The sequence below is a fragment of the Centropristis striata genome, chromosome 6 (assembly GCF_030273125.1).
Source record: "Centropristis striata isolate RG_2023a ecotype Rhode Island chromosome 6, C.striata_1.0, whole genome shotgun sequence".
Taxonomy (NCBI): Eukaryota; Metazoa; Chordata; class Actinopteri; order Perciformes; family Serranidae; genus Centropristis; species Centropristis striata.
This window is the reverse complement of record NC_081522.1, coordinates 2,069,089-2,084,301: the sequence shown is the minus strand read 5'-3', so window position 1 is coordinate 2,084,301 and position 15,213 is coordinate 2,069,089. Positions and strand designations below refer to the sequence as shown.

General features: G+C 39.6%; 4 protein-coding genes across 4 annotated transcripts; 2 read left to right on the top strand and 2 right to left on the bottom strand.

Moving 5' to 3' along the window:
* Positions 1 to 6,440: 6,440 nt before the first annotated feature.
* On the bottom strand, positions 6,441 to 11,706 carry LOC131972979 (uncharacterized). Its single transcript, XM_059334813.1, has 5 exons — positions 11,340 to 11,706; positions 9,398 to 9,541; positions 9,101 to 9,232; positions 7,737 to 8,117; positions 6,441 to 6,905 (listed from the first exon to the last, which is right to left on the bottom strand). The coding sequence occupies exons 1-5, from the start codon at positions 11,644 to 11,646 to the stop codon at positions 6,481 to 6,483; spliced, it is 1,389 nt and encodes a 462-aa protein (XP_059190796.1). The 5' UTR covers positions 11,647 to 11,706; the 3' UTR covers positions 6,441 to 6,480.
* On the top strand, positions 7,617 to 8,208 carry LOC131972774 (histone H2A). Its single transcript, XM_059334491.1, has one exon. The coding sequence runs from the start codon at positions 7,717 to 7,719 to the stop codon at positions 8,098 to 8,100; it is 384 nt and encodes a 127-aa protein (XP_059190474.1). The 5' UTR covers positions 7,617 to 7,716; the 3' UTR covers positions 8,101 to 8,208.
* On the top strand, positions 9,131 to 9,568 carry LOC131972775 (histone H2B 1/2-like). Its single transcript, XM_059334492.1, has one exon. It carries the CDS (start codon positions 9,145 to 9,147, stop codon positions 9,517 to 9,519), a length of 375 nt encoding a protein of 124 aa, XP_059190475.1. The 5' UTR covers positions 9,131 to 9,144; the 3' UTR covers positions 9,520 to 9,568.
* Positions 11,707 to 13,591: 1,885 nt separating the features above from the next.
* On the bottom strand, positions 13,592 to 14,176 carry LOC131972770 (histone H1-like). The gene has a single exon (XM_059334486.1). The coding sequence runs from the start codon at positions 14,174 to 14,176 to the stop codon at positions 13,592 to 13,594; it is 585 nt and encodes a 194-aa protein (XP_059190469.1).
* Between the last annotated feature and the right edge of the window lie 1,037 nt (positions 14,177 to 15,213).

Genomic DNA, 15,213 nt, shown 5'->3' with positions numbered 1-15,213 from the left:
AAAATTAGAGAACTGTCCGCCATGTTTTTTGTTCTGACCGCCGGGACCTTGAAAGTCACGTGACTTGGAACAAACCAATAGGAACAAATATCCATGGAATAGCCACAGGATATGACTGTCATTAACTTGCATTGTAGCGAAATCCGTGTCAGTTTCACAGAAATTTGAGTTAAGCGAAATCCGTGGCTATTTCACGGATTCCTGTGAGACCAGGTTCATATAAACATATGCAAGTAAATGTAAAGGAAAATATATAAAGTATTATGTAAACATAGGTAAGAAAGGGAAGATGCACAGTCAACTTGCCCAAAGCAGATATGGGCACAACCTCCTTGACCCTCACCAGTCTGGTTTCAAGAAGGGCCACTCAACAGAGACTGCCCTTCTCGCTGTGACTGAACAGCTTCACAAGCCGAAGGCAGCCTCTCTCTCATCTGTTGTGGTTCTACTGGACCTTTCTGCAGCTTTCGACACTGTGGATCACCAGATCCTCATCTCCACCCTTCACCACCTGGGAGTATCTGGCTCTGCCCTCTCTCTGCTCAAATCCTACCTCAAGGACCGCACCTTCCGTGTAACTTGGAGGGGTTCTGTTTCAGAACCCTGTCTACTCACCACCGGGGTCCCTCAAGGCTCGGTCCTTGGTCCGCTCCTCTTCTCGATTTACACCAACTCCCTTGGCTCCCTCATCCACTCGCATGGCTTCTCCTATCATCGCTATGCCGACGACACCCAGCTAATCTTCTCATTTCCCCAGTCTGAAACACGTGCAGCAGCACGTACAGTACAGGCCAAAAGTTTGGACACACCTTCTCATTCAATGCGTTTTTCTTTATTTTCATGACTATTAACATTGTAGATTCTCACTGAAGGCATCAAAACTATGAATGAACACATATGGAATTATGTACTTAACAAAAAAGTGTGAAATAACTGAAAACATGTCTTGTATTTTAGATTCCTCAAAGTAACCACCCTTTGCTTACTAGAATATAAGACATGTTTTCAGTTATTTCACACTTTTTTGTTAAGTACATAATTCCACATGTGTACATTAATAGTTTTGATGAATTTACAATGTCAGTAGTCATGAAAATAAAGGAAACGCATTGAATGAGAAGGTGTGTCCAAACTTTTGGCCTGTACTGTATCTCTGCATGTCTGGCCGACATCTCCCAGTGGATGTCCTCGCACCACCTCAAACTCAACCTGGGCAAGACCGAGCTACTCTACCTCCCAGGGAAGGGCTCTCCCACCACTGACCTCCACATCACTGTCCAGAACACAGTGGTTGTCTCCACAGAAACCGCCAAAAACCGTGGCGTGACTCTTGACACCCAACTGTCCCTCTCCACAAACATCACCGCCACCACCAGATCTTGCAGATTCTTGCTGCATAATATCAGGAGAATCCGCCAGTTTCTCACTCAGAAGGCAGCTCAGGTCCTGGTCCAGGCGCTGGTCATCTCACGCCTGGACTACTGCAACTCCCTCATGGCAGGTCTGCCTGCCAAAGCCATCCGACCTTTACAACTCATCCAGAATGCAGCTGCTCGATTGGTCTTCAATCTTCCCAAATTTTCACACACAACACCTCTCCTCCGCTCCCTCCACTGGCTACCAGTGGCTGCTCGGATACGCTTCAAGACTCTAGCTCTGGCGTACTCTGCTGCTAACGGTTCAGGTCCTACTTACATCCAGGACCTTGTCAAACTCTACACCCCTGCCCGTCCTCTCCGCTCTGCATCAGCCAAACAGCTGGCGACTCCCACCCTGCGTGGGTCAACTCGCCTCAAAACCTCCTCCAGACTTTTCTCTGTCTTGGCTCCCAAATGGTGGAACGAGCTCCCCACCGACATCAGGACCTCAGACAGCCTGTACATCTTCCGCCGCAGGCTGAAGACCTACCTCTTACAACAATACCTCGGTTAAGTCATGGTCACCTAACATATATATTTAAAAAAAAAAAAGCTCTTATTCTTTAACATATAGCACTCCTTTAGTGATGACAGTTAGCTCTTAAAGTTATGTACTTACTTGATTCCTGTGGTCTATGTCTAGTACCTTCAGGTTGAATGCACTCATTATAAGTCGCTTTGGACAAAAGCGTCTGCTAAATGACATGTAATGTAATATGATGCTATACAGTGTTCATAAATATATTGCATGTTGAAAGACAAATGTTGCACATTGCCAGGTATCGTATATTAAAAAAGAAATATTGCACAGTAAGACAGTCCGTATGAAAATCAGTGCATATGAGAGTTCAGGGTGGTTATTACTTTTGGGAAGAAACTGTTTTTGAATCTGTTTGTTTTTGACCTGATGCACCTGTAGCGCCTCCCTGAGGGCAACAGGTCAAACAGGTCAGAGCCGGGGCTTTCACTGGTACCAGGCTGCCCGACTCACCAAATGATTACGTCAAATACCATAGATCAATTTAGCAATCAGTAAAACATACTCTATCTATAATATCATCGGCCTACCCTATCAGCTTTTACCAACAACTTGAGTGAGTAAATAAAAGTCTGTACCTAAATATTCTTTATCCAGGATGTATAATGACCATGCAGGTAATCTATCTATTAATCTATCAATGTAGTTTCTTCCTTTTTTTTGTAAAAAGTGTTAACCAAAACATCTAATTTTACTCCTGGTAAACTGGTAGATTTTATACAATATACCAGTAGTTAATGCTTTTTTTAATGATATAATGATTTCTAGTTTTTTTTATACTGAGCCCTGATGCTTGTATTAGCTGTACAGAGCACACTTCAAGTACATTCCTGTAATTCAAACCAATCAAATATATATACTAGACAACTAATAGCTCTGATTTGAATTAGGAAAAATATCCAAGTGTTGTTTTTTTTTTTTTTTTTAACAAAATAAAGTACAAAATAACAAACCCTGTCTTTGACTTTTTCACTGTGTCTCTTCCCTCCTCTCTCCAGCCCTCCAGGGCTCACACACATGAAAAAGTGCATCCCATTGAGGTTTTTTGTTATCTGTACAAGTTACTCCTATTGGCTTTTTATCAGCTCCAGATATTTATTAACTGCATTACAATTATTTGGATTTAACCCATAAGAACCCACGGTGACACCCATGTAACAAACACTTTAAATATTCTAGAACAGGGGTCTCAAACTCAAATTACCTGGGGGCCACTGGAGGTGGTATCAAAATGACCAAAAAATCTAAATTACTTTAAAAAGACACAAAAAAGACAGACAAAATGACCATAAAAGACACAAAATTACTAAAAAAAAACAGGACACAAAATGACAGAAAAAAACTAAATTACTTAAAAAATACACAAAATTACTAAAAAAGAGACACAAAATGACCAAAAAAGACACAAAATGACTGAAAAAACACTAAATTACTTAAAAAAGACACAAAATGACCAAAAAAAGACACAAAATGACCAAAAAAATCTAAATTACTTAAAAAAGACAGAAAAGACAGACAAAATGACTTAAAAAGACACAAAATGACCAAAGAAAGACACAAAATGACAGAAAAAACACTAAATTACTAAAAAAGAGACACAAAATGACCAAAAAAGACACAAAATTACAGAAAAAACACTAAATTACTTAAAAAAGACACAAAATGACAGAAAAAAACAAAATTACTGAAAAAAAGACACAAAATGACCAAAAAAAGACACAAAATGACCAAAAAAAAGACACAAAATGACCAAAAAAATCTAAATTACTTAAAAAAGACAGAAAAGACAGACAAAATGACTTAAAAAGACACAAAATGACCAAAGAAAGACACAAAATGACAGAAAAAACACTAAATTACTAAAAAAGAGACACAAAATGACCAAAAAAGATACAAAATTACAGAAAAAACACTAAATTACTTAAAAAAGACACAAAATGACCAAAAAAAGACACAAAATGACAGAAAAAACTAAATTACTTAAAAAAGACACAAAATGACCCAAAAAAAAGCAAAATTACTGAAAAAAAGACACAAAATGACCAAAAAAGACACAAAATGACCAAAAAAAGACACAAAATGACCAAAAAAAGACACAAAATGACCAAAAAATCTAAATTACTTAAAAAAGACACAAAATGACCAAAAAAAGACACAAAATGACAGAAAAAACTAAATTACTTAAAAAAGACACAAAAAACCCCACAAAATTACTAAAAAAAGACACAAAAAAACCCACAAAATTACTAAAAAAAGACACAAAATGACAGAAAAAAGCAAAATTACTGAAAAAAAGACACAAAATGACCAAAAAAAAGACACAAAATGACTTAAAAAGACACAAAATGACCAAAGAAAGACACAAAATGACAGAAAAAGCACTAAATTGCTAAAAAAGAGACACAAAATGACCAAAAAAGACACAAAATTACAGAAAAAACACTAAATTACTTAAAAAAGACACAAAATTACTAAAAAAAAGACACAAAATGACAGAAAAAACTAAATTACTTAAAAAAGACACAAAAACACCCACAAAATTCCTAAAAAAAGACACAAAATGACAGAAAAAAACAAAATTACTGAAAAAAGACACAAAATGACAGAAAAAACTAAATTACTTAAAAAAAGACACAAAATGACAGAAAAAAACTAAATTACTGAAAAAAGACACAAAGAAACCCACAAAAATTAAAAAAAAAAGACACAGAATGACCAAAAAAAACCCCACATCATAAATATGTTCTGCGTGGTTCACTTGGTCTGTGATATATCCCCCATAACTTTCCTTTATGGATAACTGGGTCTGAGTTCTTATGGGTTAATAGGTTTGTTACTCCTTAGTCTATGTGAAAAGAGCAGACAGCTTAGTCGGCCTGGTGCGAGTAACCAACTATATTCTAACGTTAGTCTGCACGATGGCCGACAGAGGTATGAGAGCTGCTTTTAGAGATGGAAATACTGACATTATATGATTATATGTAGAGGTGTAAAAACTTTATATCAATTCTAATCTTCAGAAGCACCTTCACTGTAAAAAAATCTCTAGATTTTACAGTGAACAACTGCTAAACCATGACAGTAAAAGACCGTAAAATGATAAATGGGTATATAAATGTATATATCAACCAAAACAGTTTAAAAAAAAAACCTAAAAAAACATTACTCCACTGTAAAATAAACTGAAATATGTATTTAATGTGATATATATATACAAACATCACTGTTATTTTTGCATTTATCTTTTGTAAAAAATACTTTTTCTCACTGTTAAATGTATTAAACACCATATCTCTAACAAAAATATACTGTAATATTTAATTTATGCGTTTACATTTATAAAGTATTTTCTTGTCAATTATATGGCAAAACAGTGTTTCTTTTGATGAATTTTTTTTTATTTATACAGTAAAAAGTGGAATAAAATGGCAATCTTAAACGTGAAATCAACAGTGCCAATATCTTTTTACCGTAATATTTTTAAAAGTTCTACCTTATTTGTTTTTACATAAAAACAGGTTGTATTTTTACAGTGTTGCTAAACAAAACAAAGCTAGTTGCTAAAAATGCTAACGCTGACCATGAACTATATTGTATTGTTCCCAATTTTATATTATTGCTTAGAGATTCAATACTTTTTTCCTATTTCTTGTCTAAATTGTCAAGATATTTGTATATATCTTGTGAATATTGCTTGATTTCTATTTATTTTAGCTATAAACTTTTTGCTGATGTTACACTGAAAGTGTCCCCAGTATGTGACTAATAAAGAGTTATCTAATGTAATGGAGGGCTGTGTGTCAACAAGCAGAGAACAAAGGAACAAAGAAGCGATTATACATTGATGCTTTATGCTGAGCAAGCATACAAAATGTAGAACACTTGGTTTTGATATTTGAAATTATTTGCACTGTGAAAAATATACACTACTGGTCAAAAGTTTTAGAACACACCAACTTTTCCAGAATTTAATTGAAAATGGTGCAGTTTAATGTCTCAGTGTACTCTGAAATTAATGCACATTTGCAACATTTAAAATTCTTTATTGAGCATGATAGTGTTTTGAAAGTAAAAGATTCAAAATCACATTTTATGTTGGATTAAAGGACTAAAGAAAGACACAAAATGACCAAAAAAAGACACAAAATGACTTACAAAGACATGAAAAGAATTCAAAAATGGACAAAATAGCCCAAGACTCCATAGAGTTAAGTTGTTAACCCATTTCTTATTCCCTGAAAAAGGCCTACTTGTATAATTCTGAAATGTACATTATATTTTACCTTTTTTTATTTACCTCTGGCAGTTCACCACTTACCTTTGGACCCTTTCAAGCTGTTCATTTGACTTGAACTGCTTGATTTTCAATAAAAAACTGGGAAAAGTTGAGTGTTCTAAAACTTTTGACCGGTAGTGTATATTAATATTATTGATGGTGAAACTGGCAGCAGAGGACCGAGCCCTTGAGTAGAGTGAGGTGGCTCTTAAAAGAGCCTTTGTGGTAGTTTTGGAGCAGCAGACAGTCTAAGCTCTCTCTCCACGGATCCTGCGGGCCAGCTGGATGTCTTTGGGCATGATGGTGACCCTCTTGGCGTGGATGGCGCACAGGTTGGTGTCCTCAAAGAGGCCGACCAGGTAAGCCTCGCTGGACTCCTGCAGAGCCATGACAGCGGAGCTCTGGAAGCGCAGGTCGGTCTTGAAGTCCTGAGCGATCTCTCGGACCAGGCGCTGGAAGGGCAGCTTGCGGATCAGCAGCTCGGTGGATTTCTGGTAGCGACGGATCTCTCTCAGAGCCACGGTACCGGGCCGGTAACGGTGAGGCTTCTTCACGCCGCCGGTGGCCGGGGCGCTCTTCCGGGCAGCCTTGGTGGCCAGCTGCTTCCTGGGGGCTTTGCCTCCGGTGGATTTACGGGCGGTCTGCTTGGTTCTGGCCATGACTTCTTCTCTCTCTGATCAGGAGAAATGTGGAGCTCACCGCAGAGACTCGCTGCTCTTAACCCTATAAAGCCTGAACCATTAAATAATTGCCAGAAAATTCTTCTTTTTTTAAACTGTAGTGTTTATTGAACCTGCTGACAGATAATTTTTTAAAAATCCAAAAACAATAGGGATATATGATTCTAATTTGTATCATATTTGATACATCAGCTCTTTTTGTGCAATTTGTTTGTTTTTCTTGAACTAACAAAAACATATAAAACCCAACATTTTTAACCTTTTAAGGCTTTAATTTCTTTTAACATTTTCCTCAAACATGCAAAATATTTTTTTCCATATAACACAACATCATACATCTGCTGATATGAAGTTTTCACGCAGCAATGACTGATCCACCAGTGGAACCTGCATATAAATTTTGCCATATCTTGAATTTTTGTGAAATTTGTTGCTCAGTTTTTTTTCTTCAACACATGTATACATCAGGTTTTTCAGGAAAAAAATATGACACTGATGATGTATAGGTCTCAAAAACTTGTGTATCAAATATGATACACTTGGCTTCATAGGGTTAAACTGTGGGACCGGCTGTCAGATGTGACGCTGCTTCAGACCTCCGGCTCCTGATTGGTGAGGGGCTCCTCCTGGAGCTCAGCGCCGCCCAGAGCAGCGACCCCCACCCGGAGCTCCGCTGCCTATTGGGGGGGGAAATCATTCAAAAAGTCCGCCATGAACCAGAGCTGGCTCTGTGGGTATATAAAGGAGGGCTCTGTCCACAGGGGCCACAGTCCCACACAGTCACAACTCTAGAAAGCATCCAAAATGAGCGGAAGAGGCAAAACCGGAGGCAAAGCCAGAGCTAAGGCCAAGACCCGCTCCTCTCGGGCCGGGCTCCAGTTCCCGGTCGGTCGTGTCCACAGGCTGCTGAGAAAGGGAAACTACGCTCAGCGTGTCGGTGCCGGAGCTCCGGTCTACCTGGCGGCTGTGCTGGAGTACCTGACCGCTGAGATCCTGGAGCTGGCTGGAAACGCTGCCCGCGACAACAAGAAGACCCGGATCATCCCCCGTCACCTGCAGCTGGCTGTCCGCAACGACGAGGAGCTCAACAAGCTGCTGGGTGGAGTCACCATCGCTCAGGGCGGCGTGCTGCCCAACATCCAGGCTGTTCTGCTGCCCAAGAAGACCGAGAAGGCCGCCAAGAAGTAAAGCTGGAGACCGGCTCCCTGCTGGGAACCAGACCCCCAAAAAGGCTCTTTTAAGAGCCAAACACCAGCTGATAAAGAGACGTTTCTCCTCTCACTGATGCACCGAAGCAACAAGTCTTATCTGGTTAACGACTGCAGTAACAGGCTGAACAAAGAAACTAACAATTATTATTCTCTTCTTCCCCAAAAGACTAACACTACAAGATATTTTCTTTATTATATCCAAGTGACACCAAAATAGAGAGAGCTTCCTACAGTATACACAATGATGATATATATGATATAAGTAAGCCTTCTGGACCAAGAGAAGTCCATCTATTGACTGCATCCATCTTTGTTTGCCTTCTCTAATCGATTTAAACTTGTAAATACAACAACAAAAAAAGACTAATTAAGTGACATATTATTGTAGACAATGGTCCTGCTTTTTTTTTTTTTTTTTTTTTTTTTTAAATCTCGGTTCTTCTGGTAGCCTGTTTTCTAAGTTTAAAAGTGAAAAAAAAAAACCCACTAAAGATGATCATTTGCAGAAGTTAAATTTGAATTAATATAACAGCTATTAGTAGGAAGTTGTTGGTGTAGATACTGGAGTTATTTGATGTATTGTGACAAATCAAATTAATTGAGTGATTGCTTGATTTTACATTTTGAACATAATATGATCACTGATAGTAAGATTCAGTGTGTGGTTGTAGAGAAAGAGAGTTGACTGCTGAGCCTCATTCAGTTCATCAAGTAGTGATGCATGGTGAACCTAAATCATCAGTATTTCACCTTTAAGTGAAGATAAGTTCATACTTTTTCCGTTTTGCTACTTTTCCTTCCCACTTCTGTTCTCTTCTTGATTCTTTACTCTGCATGTTTTCTAACATTGTATCAACGAGTCATGAGCTGCTCAGACTCTATCTTCGCGCATGCTCAGTCCTGCTCAGAAAGCAGCCAATCCTCTGTCAGCAACAGCACATTGAGATTAGCATGGGGTGGGTATAAATAGACCTGACTGCATTCTGAGATCTTTTCTGATCCAGACTGATCCAGTTGAATCATGCCTGAGACCACCGTGAAAGCGCCCAAGAAGGGCTCCAAGAAAGCCGTTTCTAAGGCCGTCACCAAGGGGGGCAAGAAGAGGAGGTCTAAGAGGAAGGAGAGCTACGCCATCTACGTGTACAAGGTGCTGAAGCAGGTCCACCCCGACACCGGCATCTCCTCCAAGGCCATGGGCATCATGAACTCGTTTGTCAGCGACATCTTTGAGCGCATCGCCGGTGAGGCCTCCCGTCTGGCTCACTACAACAAACGCTCCACCATCACGTCCAGGGAGATCCAGACCGCCGTCCGCCTGCTGCTGCCCGGGGAGCTGGCCAAGCACGCCGTGTCTGAGGGCACCAAGGCCGTCACCAAGTACACCAGCTCCAAGTAGACTGCTGCTGCTGCACAACCAGCTACAACACAAAGGCTCTTTTAAGAGCCACGCACTTCTTCTGAAGGAGCTTATCCTCTCCACAAAGTTGTCCCTATGTAGAAGTTTGCTTAAGATGATGCATATAAGACCAAAATAAGGTTAATGTATCCATATATTATGAGGTGCCGATATATTTCAATTTCTAATGGTTATACGAGACCCCCCCTCCCCTCATCCATGCCAAGTAAAACACTAGATATCCATCTTCTGTCCTCAGGTTTCTCCAACAGTCATACTTCATGTTTAAGGTTTTTATCTTTACATCAGTATTTTTAGTTCCAGTAAGATCTTTTAGACATACCAGAGGTGTACTGTGCAGCACTGCTGTAGCCACTACCATCTCCTCCCACTTAAATTCTGTGAAGCTGGATTGCAATTTGAATGGATGGCAATATTGCTCTGCAGCAAAATATTCAATCAGTTTGAATGTCTTCAGGTGAAGATCTTTACGTCAATGACTTCTGGAAAGACGGCCTGAAAGGTGTTTGGGAAACCAGAGAGTCTACATTAAAACAATCTGTAATATTACAATTAAATATATCTCGGCCACTTTGAGTACAGTGAAACATTAAACGTATTACGAGCCACAGTTCCACCATTTAGATAATGAAGCATGGATGCTTTAATTATTTTACTGAGTTAAGTGTCCATATTTTAAATTCCTTTTAGTTCAACAGTTCCCATTTCTGAAAGTGATTGGAGTTACAAAGTACTTTTTTTTTTTTGTGAGAAAATGATGGTCCATGTGCAATCCAAGTTGGTCTCAGTGGGATTTGAGCAATATGATAAGACAGTAAATTCTGCTTTACTTCAGGATTTTGAACATAAATTCACATTTCCGACTCTCTCTCGTGAGTGGCCTCTCGTTCCAGACTTAATTTTCCTTTTTTTTAAAAAAAACAAAAAACTAGTTTATCATAGATGCACTTCTGCCCAGGTTTGGAAAGTGAAAATAATGTTGCCCACCACATGACAGTACATTTACCTCACATTAAGTCTCAGGTTCTAACAATATTTTATTAAGTTACATTTGTGGCTTGACTCAAGAGTCCCTTTATCACCAGAAAACCAGTAGGGAACTACATGGAAGGAAATCATCTCTTTATGGAGTATTTGTGCGGCCCTGAAAAGCGCCTTTGGTGTTGAGTAACAGATATTGTAATTTGTACAAAATCTATAGATATAGCCGCTGCCACCAGTGTGAATGGGTGGATGAGCGCAGTCTGTAGTGTAGTGTAAAGCGTGGTCCAAGCGACTAGAAAAGTGCTAGGCCTGTATAAGTGCAGGTCCATTTACCATTACAGAAAAAATTGCAAAACTTTGCTGCAGCGTTTTATGAGCGAACCAAGTTTAATTTAATTCAAGATAATAAGGTGGGTATTGAGAAAAGAGCGCCTGCGACATGGGAGACAAGAGGCGAGTTGGTTTTTATCCTCAAGCTTATTTGCATCAAATGTGGGTGGAAAGTACAGCACGAGGAGTAGTGAGAGCTTTGTGATTGGTTTAGAAATATTCGGACTCTAGGCATATATGTGGAAATGCATAGTAATTAAAATTTCAATTAAAGTTCAATTAAGTGAGAAAACATAAAAAGTGCTAAGATAGAAACCATTATCAGGTACAAACTGCATAAAACAGAGTGCAACATAACCTCAACCATACCATTTTGTAACATTAAAACAATGATAAACATAGTAACGGAAATGATCTCCTTCCAGAGTATTTGTGGGCCCTGAAAAGGGCCTTTGGGGTCCAGCACCAGACGGGATGTGTCTAACCTCCGAAGCCGTACAGAGTGCGTCCCTGCCTCTTGAGAGCATAAACCACATCCATGGCGGTCACCGTCTTTCTCTTGGCGTGCTCGGTGTAGGTGACGGCATCACGGATCACGTTCTCCAGGAAGACCTTCAACACTCCACGGGTCTCCTCGTAGATCAGGCCGGAGATCCGCTTCACTCCACCACGGCGAGCCAGACGGCGGATAGCGGGCTTGGTGATCCCCTGGATGTTATCACGGAGAACTTTCCGGTGCCGCTTTGCGCCTCCTTTACCGAGTCCTTTCCCTCCTTTTCCTCTGCCGCTCATTCTCACTGATCAATGGTTCTCAGATCAATAACAGACGCTGCTGGTGAACAGCGAGTTAGATCCTCACTGAGGACGTGATAGAAAACAGAGGCGGGGCCTGTTATTCCTACTTGACTATTCATGAAGTTGATAATTACACTTTTGGTACATTCGCGCCATCTACTGATAAACAACAACAACAACAACAACAACAACAACAACAACAACAACAACAACAACACCACTCAAACCACAGATGTTAAACTCATGGTGGAGTTAAACGAAACTCATTCGTCATCACTAGTCATGACTCTAGAATTGCAATCCAGATGTTACATATGTGACAAGTGAAAAGTCTCTCTGGTCAGGAGATTATATATATATATGTGTGTGTGTGTGTGTGTGTGTGTGTGTGTGTGTGTGTGTGTGTGTGTATAATAAAGAGTATTTTACTGCAGGTCCACCCACTTCATCTGCAGGTGCTTTACTTTTCTTAAAGTTGTTAATAAGTAGACGTCTGCTTTATTGTATAATTTACAACCAAAAGCAATAAGTAGACAATACAATATAAATATATTATGAGGACCTGTATTGTTGCAGTTAAATGATAATCATACTAGAAAATTATAATAAAGCACCATCAGTCCAGTCTCGTATCCCTTCTGGTGTATTAATATTTACCCATTACTGTTTATATTATGTTTTATATTTAGATGAATTACTCTGAACACTGTTGGTGTTCATTTACTGTTTGAAATAAAAGAGTAGCTCTGCAATTACACATCCTGCTATGACCAATGCCCATTTTTAGTTTTCTGTCTAAATTAAATATTTTTCTCATCGACACTAAGAACCTTAGATAACTTAGTTAATGTTTATTACAACATTAACTAATGGGATGGATAATATAAACTAATTTAGACTGTGGGGGCATGTTTACAGTGGAATGTGTGAAACCATTCAATATTTTTCAAGTCACCACAACTATTTCTAATAAATTCAGGTCACCCACTAATTTCTCTCTTTTAAATGATCATCATTTTTTTTTTTTTTCAAAGATTGAAATATTGACTTGACGGTTACATCTACATCTCTTTCTCCTCTTATTTGTTTGCAAGTTCTCATGTGTGTTTCATGGGAATCAACAGAGAAGCCACTCTTTCCTGACGGTGTGTGTGGCTCTTAAAAGAGCTTTTTGTCAGCTAAATGAGATGAAAAATAAAGTGGAGAAATAGATAAAAGCAAGAAAAAGGACTTCATGTGGCAACAAAATAAATACTGTTTGTCTCTTGACCGGCTTTACTGTGATGCTTCTTTAATGGTTCGTCCTTTATCATTAGTGTCACCTGGAATTCAACTAGTAACTTAAATTAAGTGCTAACAAAATATTGATTTCTTCACTGTATATTACCTCATCTTTAACCCTCCTGTTATGTTGCGGGTCAAATTGACCCATTTCCAAGTTAAAAAATCGAAAAGAAAGAAAAAAATTAAATAGTTAAAAGTATTTATTTAATTTTTTTAATCAATCTAATGTAAATACCATTGTATTTGATATGTAGGTCTTTCCAATGCACATACAAAAAAGTTTTAACATGCATTTTATTTTATGAAAAACGAGTGAATTATCCTCACTGAACCTGATCTGTGAGAGGTAAAGAACACCATTGCACTAAATATTGATTTAAATGGTTAGAAATTGAGTTAATCATGAAATATAAACAATGTTTATCTGGATTTTTTAGTTTCTGACACTTTTGGATAATGAAATATGCCCCTGGTCAAACTGACCCACAAACTTTATTGATATTCCTGAGAAACGAACATAACAGGAGGGTTAAATATTAAAGTTCCAAATCCTAATTGTTGCTGTGATGTGTGGTGTGACTGATAATAAGAAGCAGCTCTTTAATGAGGAAGTGGTGGCTCTTAGAAGAGCCTTTAGGTGATGAGAGTGATGAAGAGCTCACTTCTTCTTGGCTTTGGCTTTGGCAGCAGCTTTCTTTGCGGGGGATTTCTTGGCTGCAGGCTTTTTAGCTGCCACCTTCTTGGGGCTCTTGGCTTTGGGCTTGGTGGCCTTCTTGGGGCTCTTTGCGGGTTTCTTGGCCTTCTTGGGAGATTTCTTAGCGGCTGCGGGTTTCTTAGCTGGCGCTTTCTTGGGCTTTTTGGCCACTGCGGGTTTCTTGGCTGCGGGTTTCTTGGCTTTAGCTGCAGCTTTCTTAGCTGCGGGCTTCTTGGCTTTGGGCTCGGCGGCCTTCTTGGCGAGCTTGAAGGATCCGGAGGCCCCGGTGCCTTTAGTCTGGCTCAGAGTCCCGTTGGCGACCAGGCCCTTGACGGCGGTCTTGACGCGGACCTTGTTCTTGTCCACATCGTACCCGCCGGCAGCCAGAGCCTTCTTGATGGCGGCCAGAGACGTGCCGCCCCGCTCCTTGGATGCGGACACAGCTTTTAAGACGAGCTCTCTGACGCTGGGACCAGAAGCTTTGGGTCCGGAGACCTTCTTCTTCGCTGCTTTGGCCGGGGCCGGGGCGGCGGGGGCTGTTTCTGCCATGGTTCCTCTGAGCTTTGTTCCTCCACAGACTGATCAGAGACACTGAGGGACTGTTGGAGAGTCCGGAGCAGGAGGCTGCACTTAAACACACCATGAGAACCGTGGAGACTCAACCAGCCCGGCTCCTGTGGACTCTTTGTAAACTGTGCTACTTGTGTTTTCTCCTCACTGATTAAAGGCTCCAGACTAAATGTAGTAGAAGGTCTGAAGGCTGAGAGTGAAGGAGCTGCTAGCGGACTTGTGTCTCTTCATATTCTAGTCATGTGGAGCTCTGATGCTCTCTGCTTTTTCTTTGTGGAGCCTCCAAACCTCACAGATTCACCGCCAAGAACACCACTTCTTGGCCACTTTTCACACTCATTTCTCTCCTAAAATGATTAAAAATGCACCAGAGCTCCAACAGAATCTGTTTCCCAGCTGCTCCACATGTTTGTTCAGAGACTCGGTGTGAAAACAAACATCTGCTGCTGATGAGTTTATGATAAAATGAAGTTATTGTGGTAGCAGCAAACACACTGATGATGGCCGAGGCTCATGGTGCAGTTAGCTGCTCTGTGTATGGGTCAGTGACAAATAAGGGTTGGCAAGATGTCAAATGTTGTAACCACAAAAGAATGATAAATATAAAATACTTTATCCACCTACAGTGTATTTAAGCGGACTTATACATATAATTACTTAATTTAAAAAAATATATTTTTGCATTTACACATTTCATCAATATTGACCAGAACATATTCTTAAAACAACCATTTTTTTCTAAAGTTTTGACAAATGATGTAAAATGTTTTATATACCATAATGTTGCAATGTAAACATGGATTGTATTTTTTTCCTCATTTAAGTTCACATTTATTTCCCTGTATATAATCAAGTTTTTATGAAAAAAATGTAATGGTTACACCAACTGACACTGCGTTAGATCACGTCATCGACCCGTATTCAGTTAGAAAAAAAAACCTTCATGAAGTTACCCAAACATGTTTCTGCTGAGTTTGGAACCAACTGACTGAGGACGTGATAGAAAACAGAGGCGG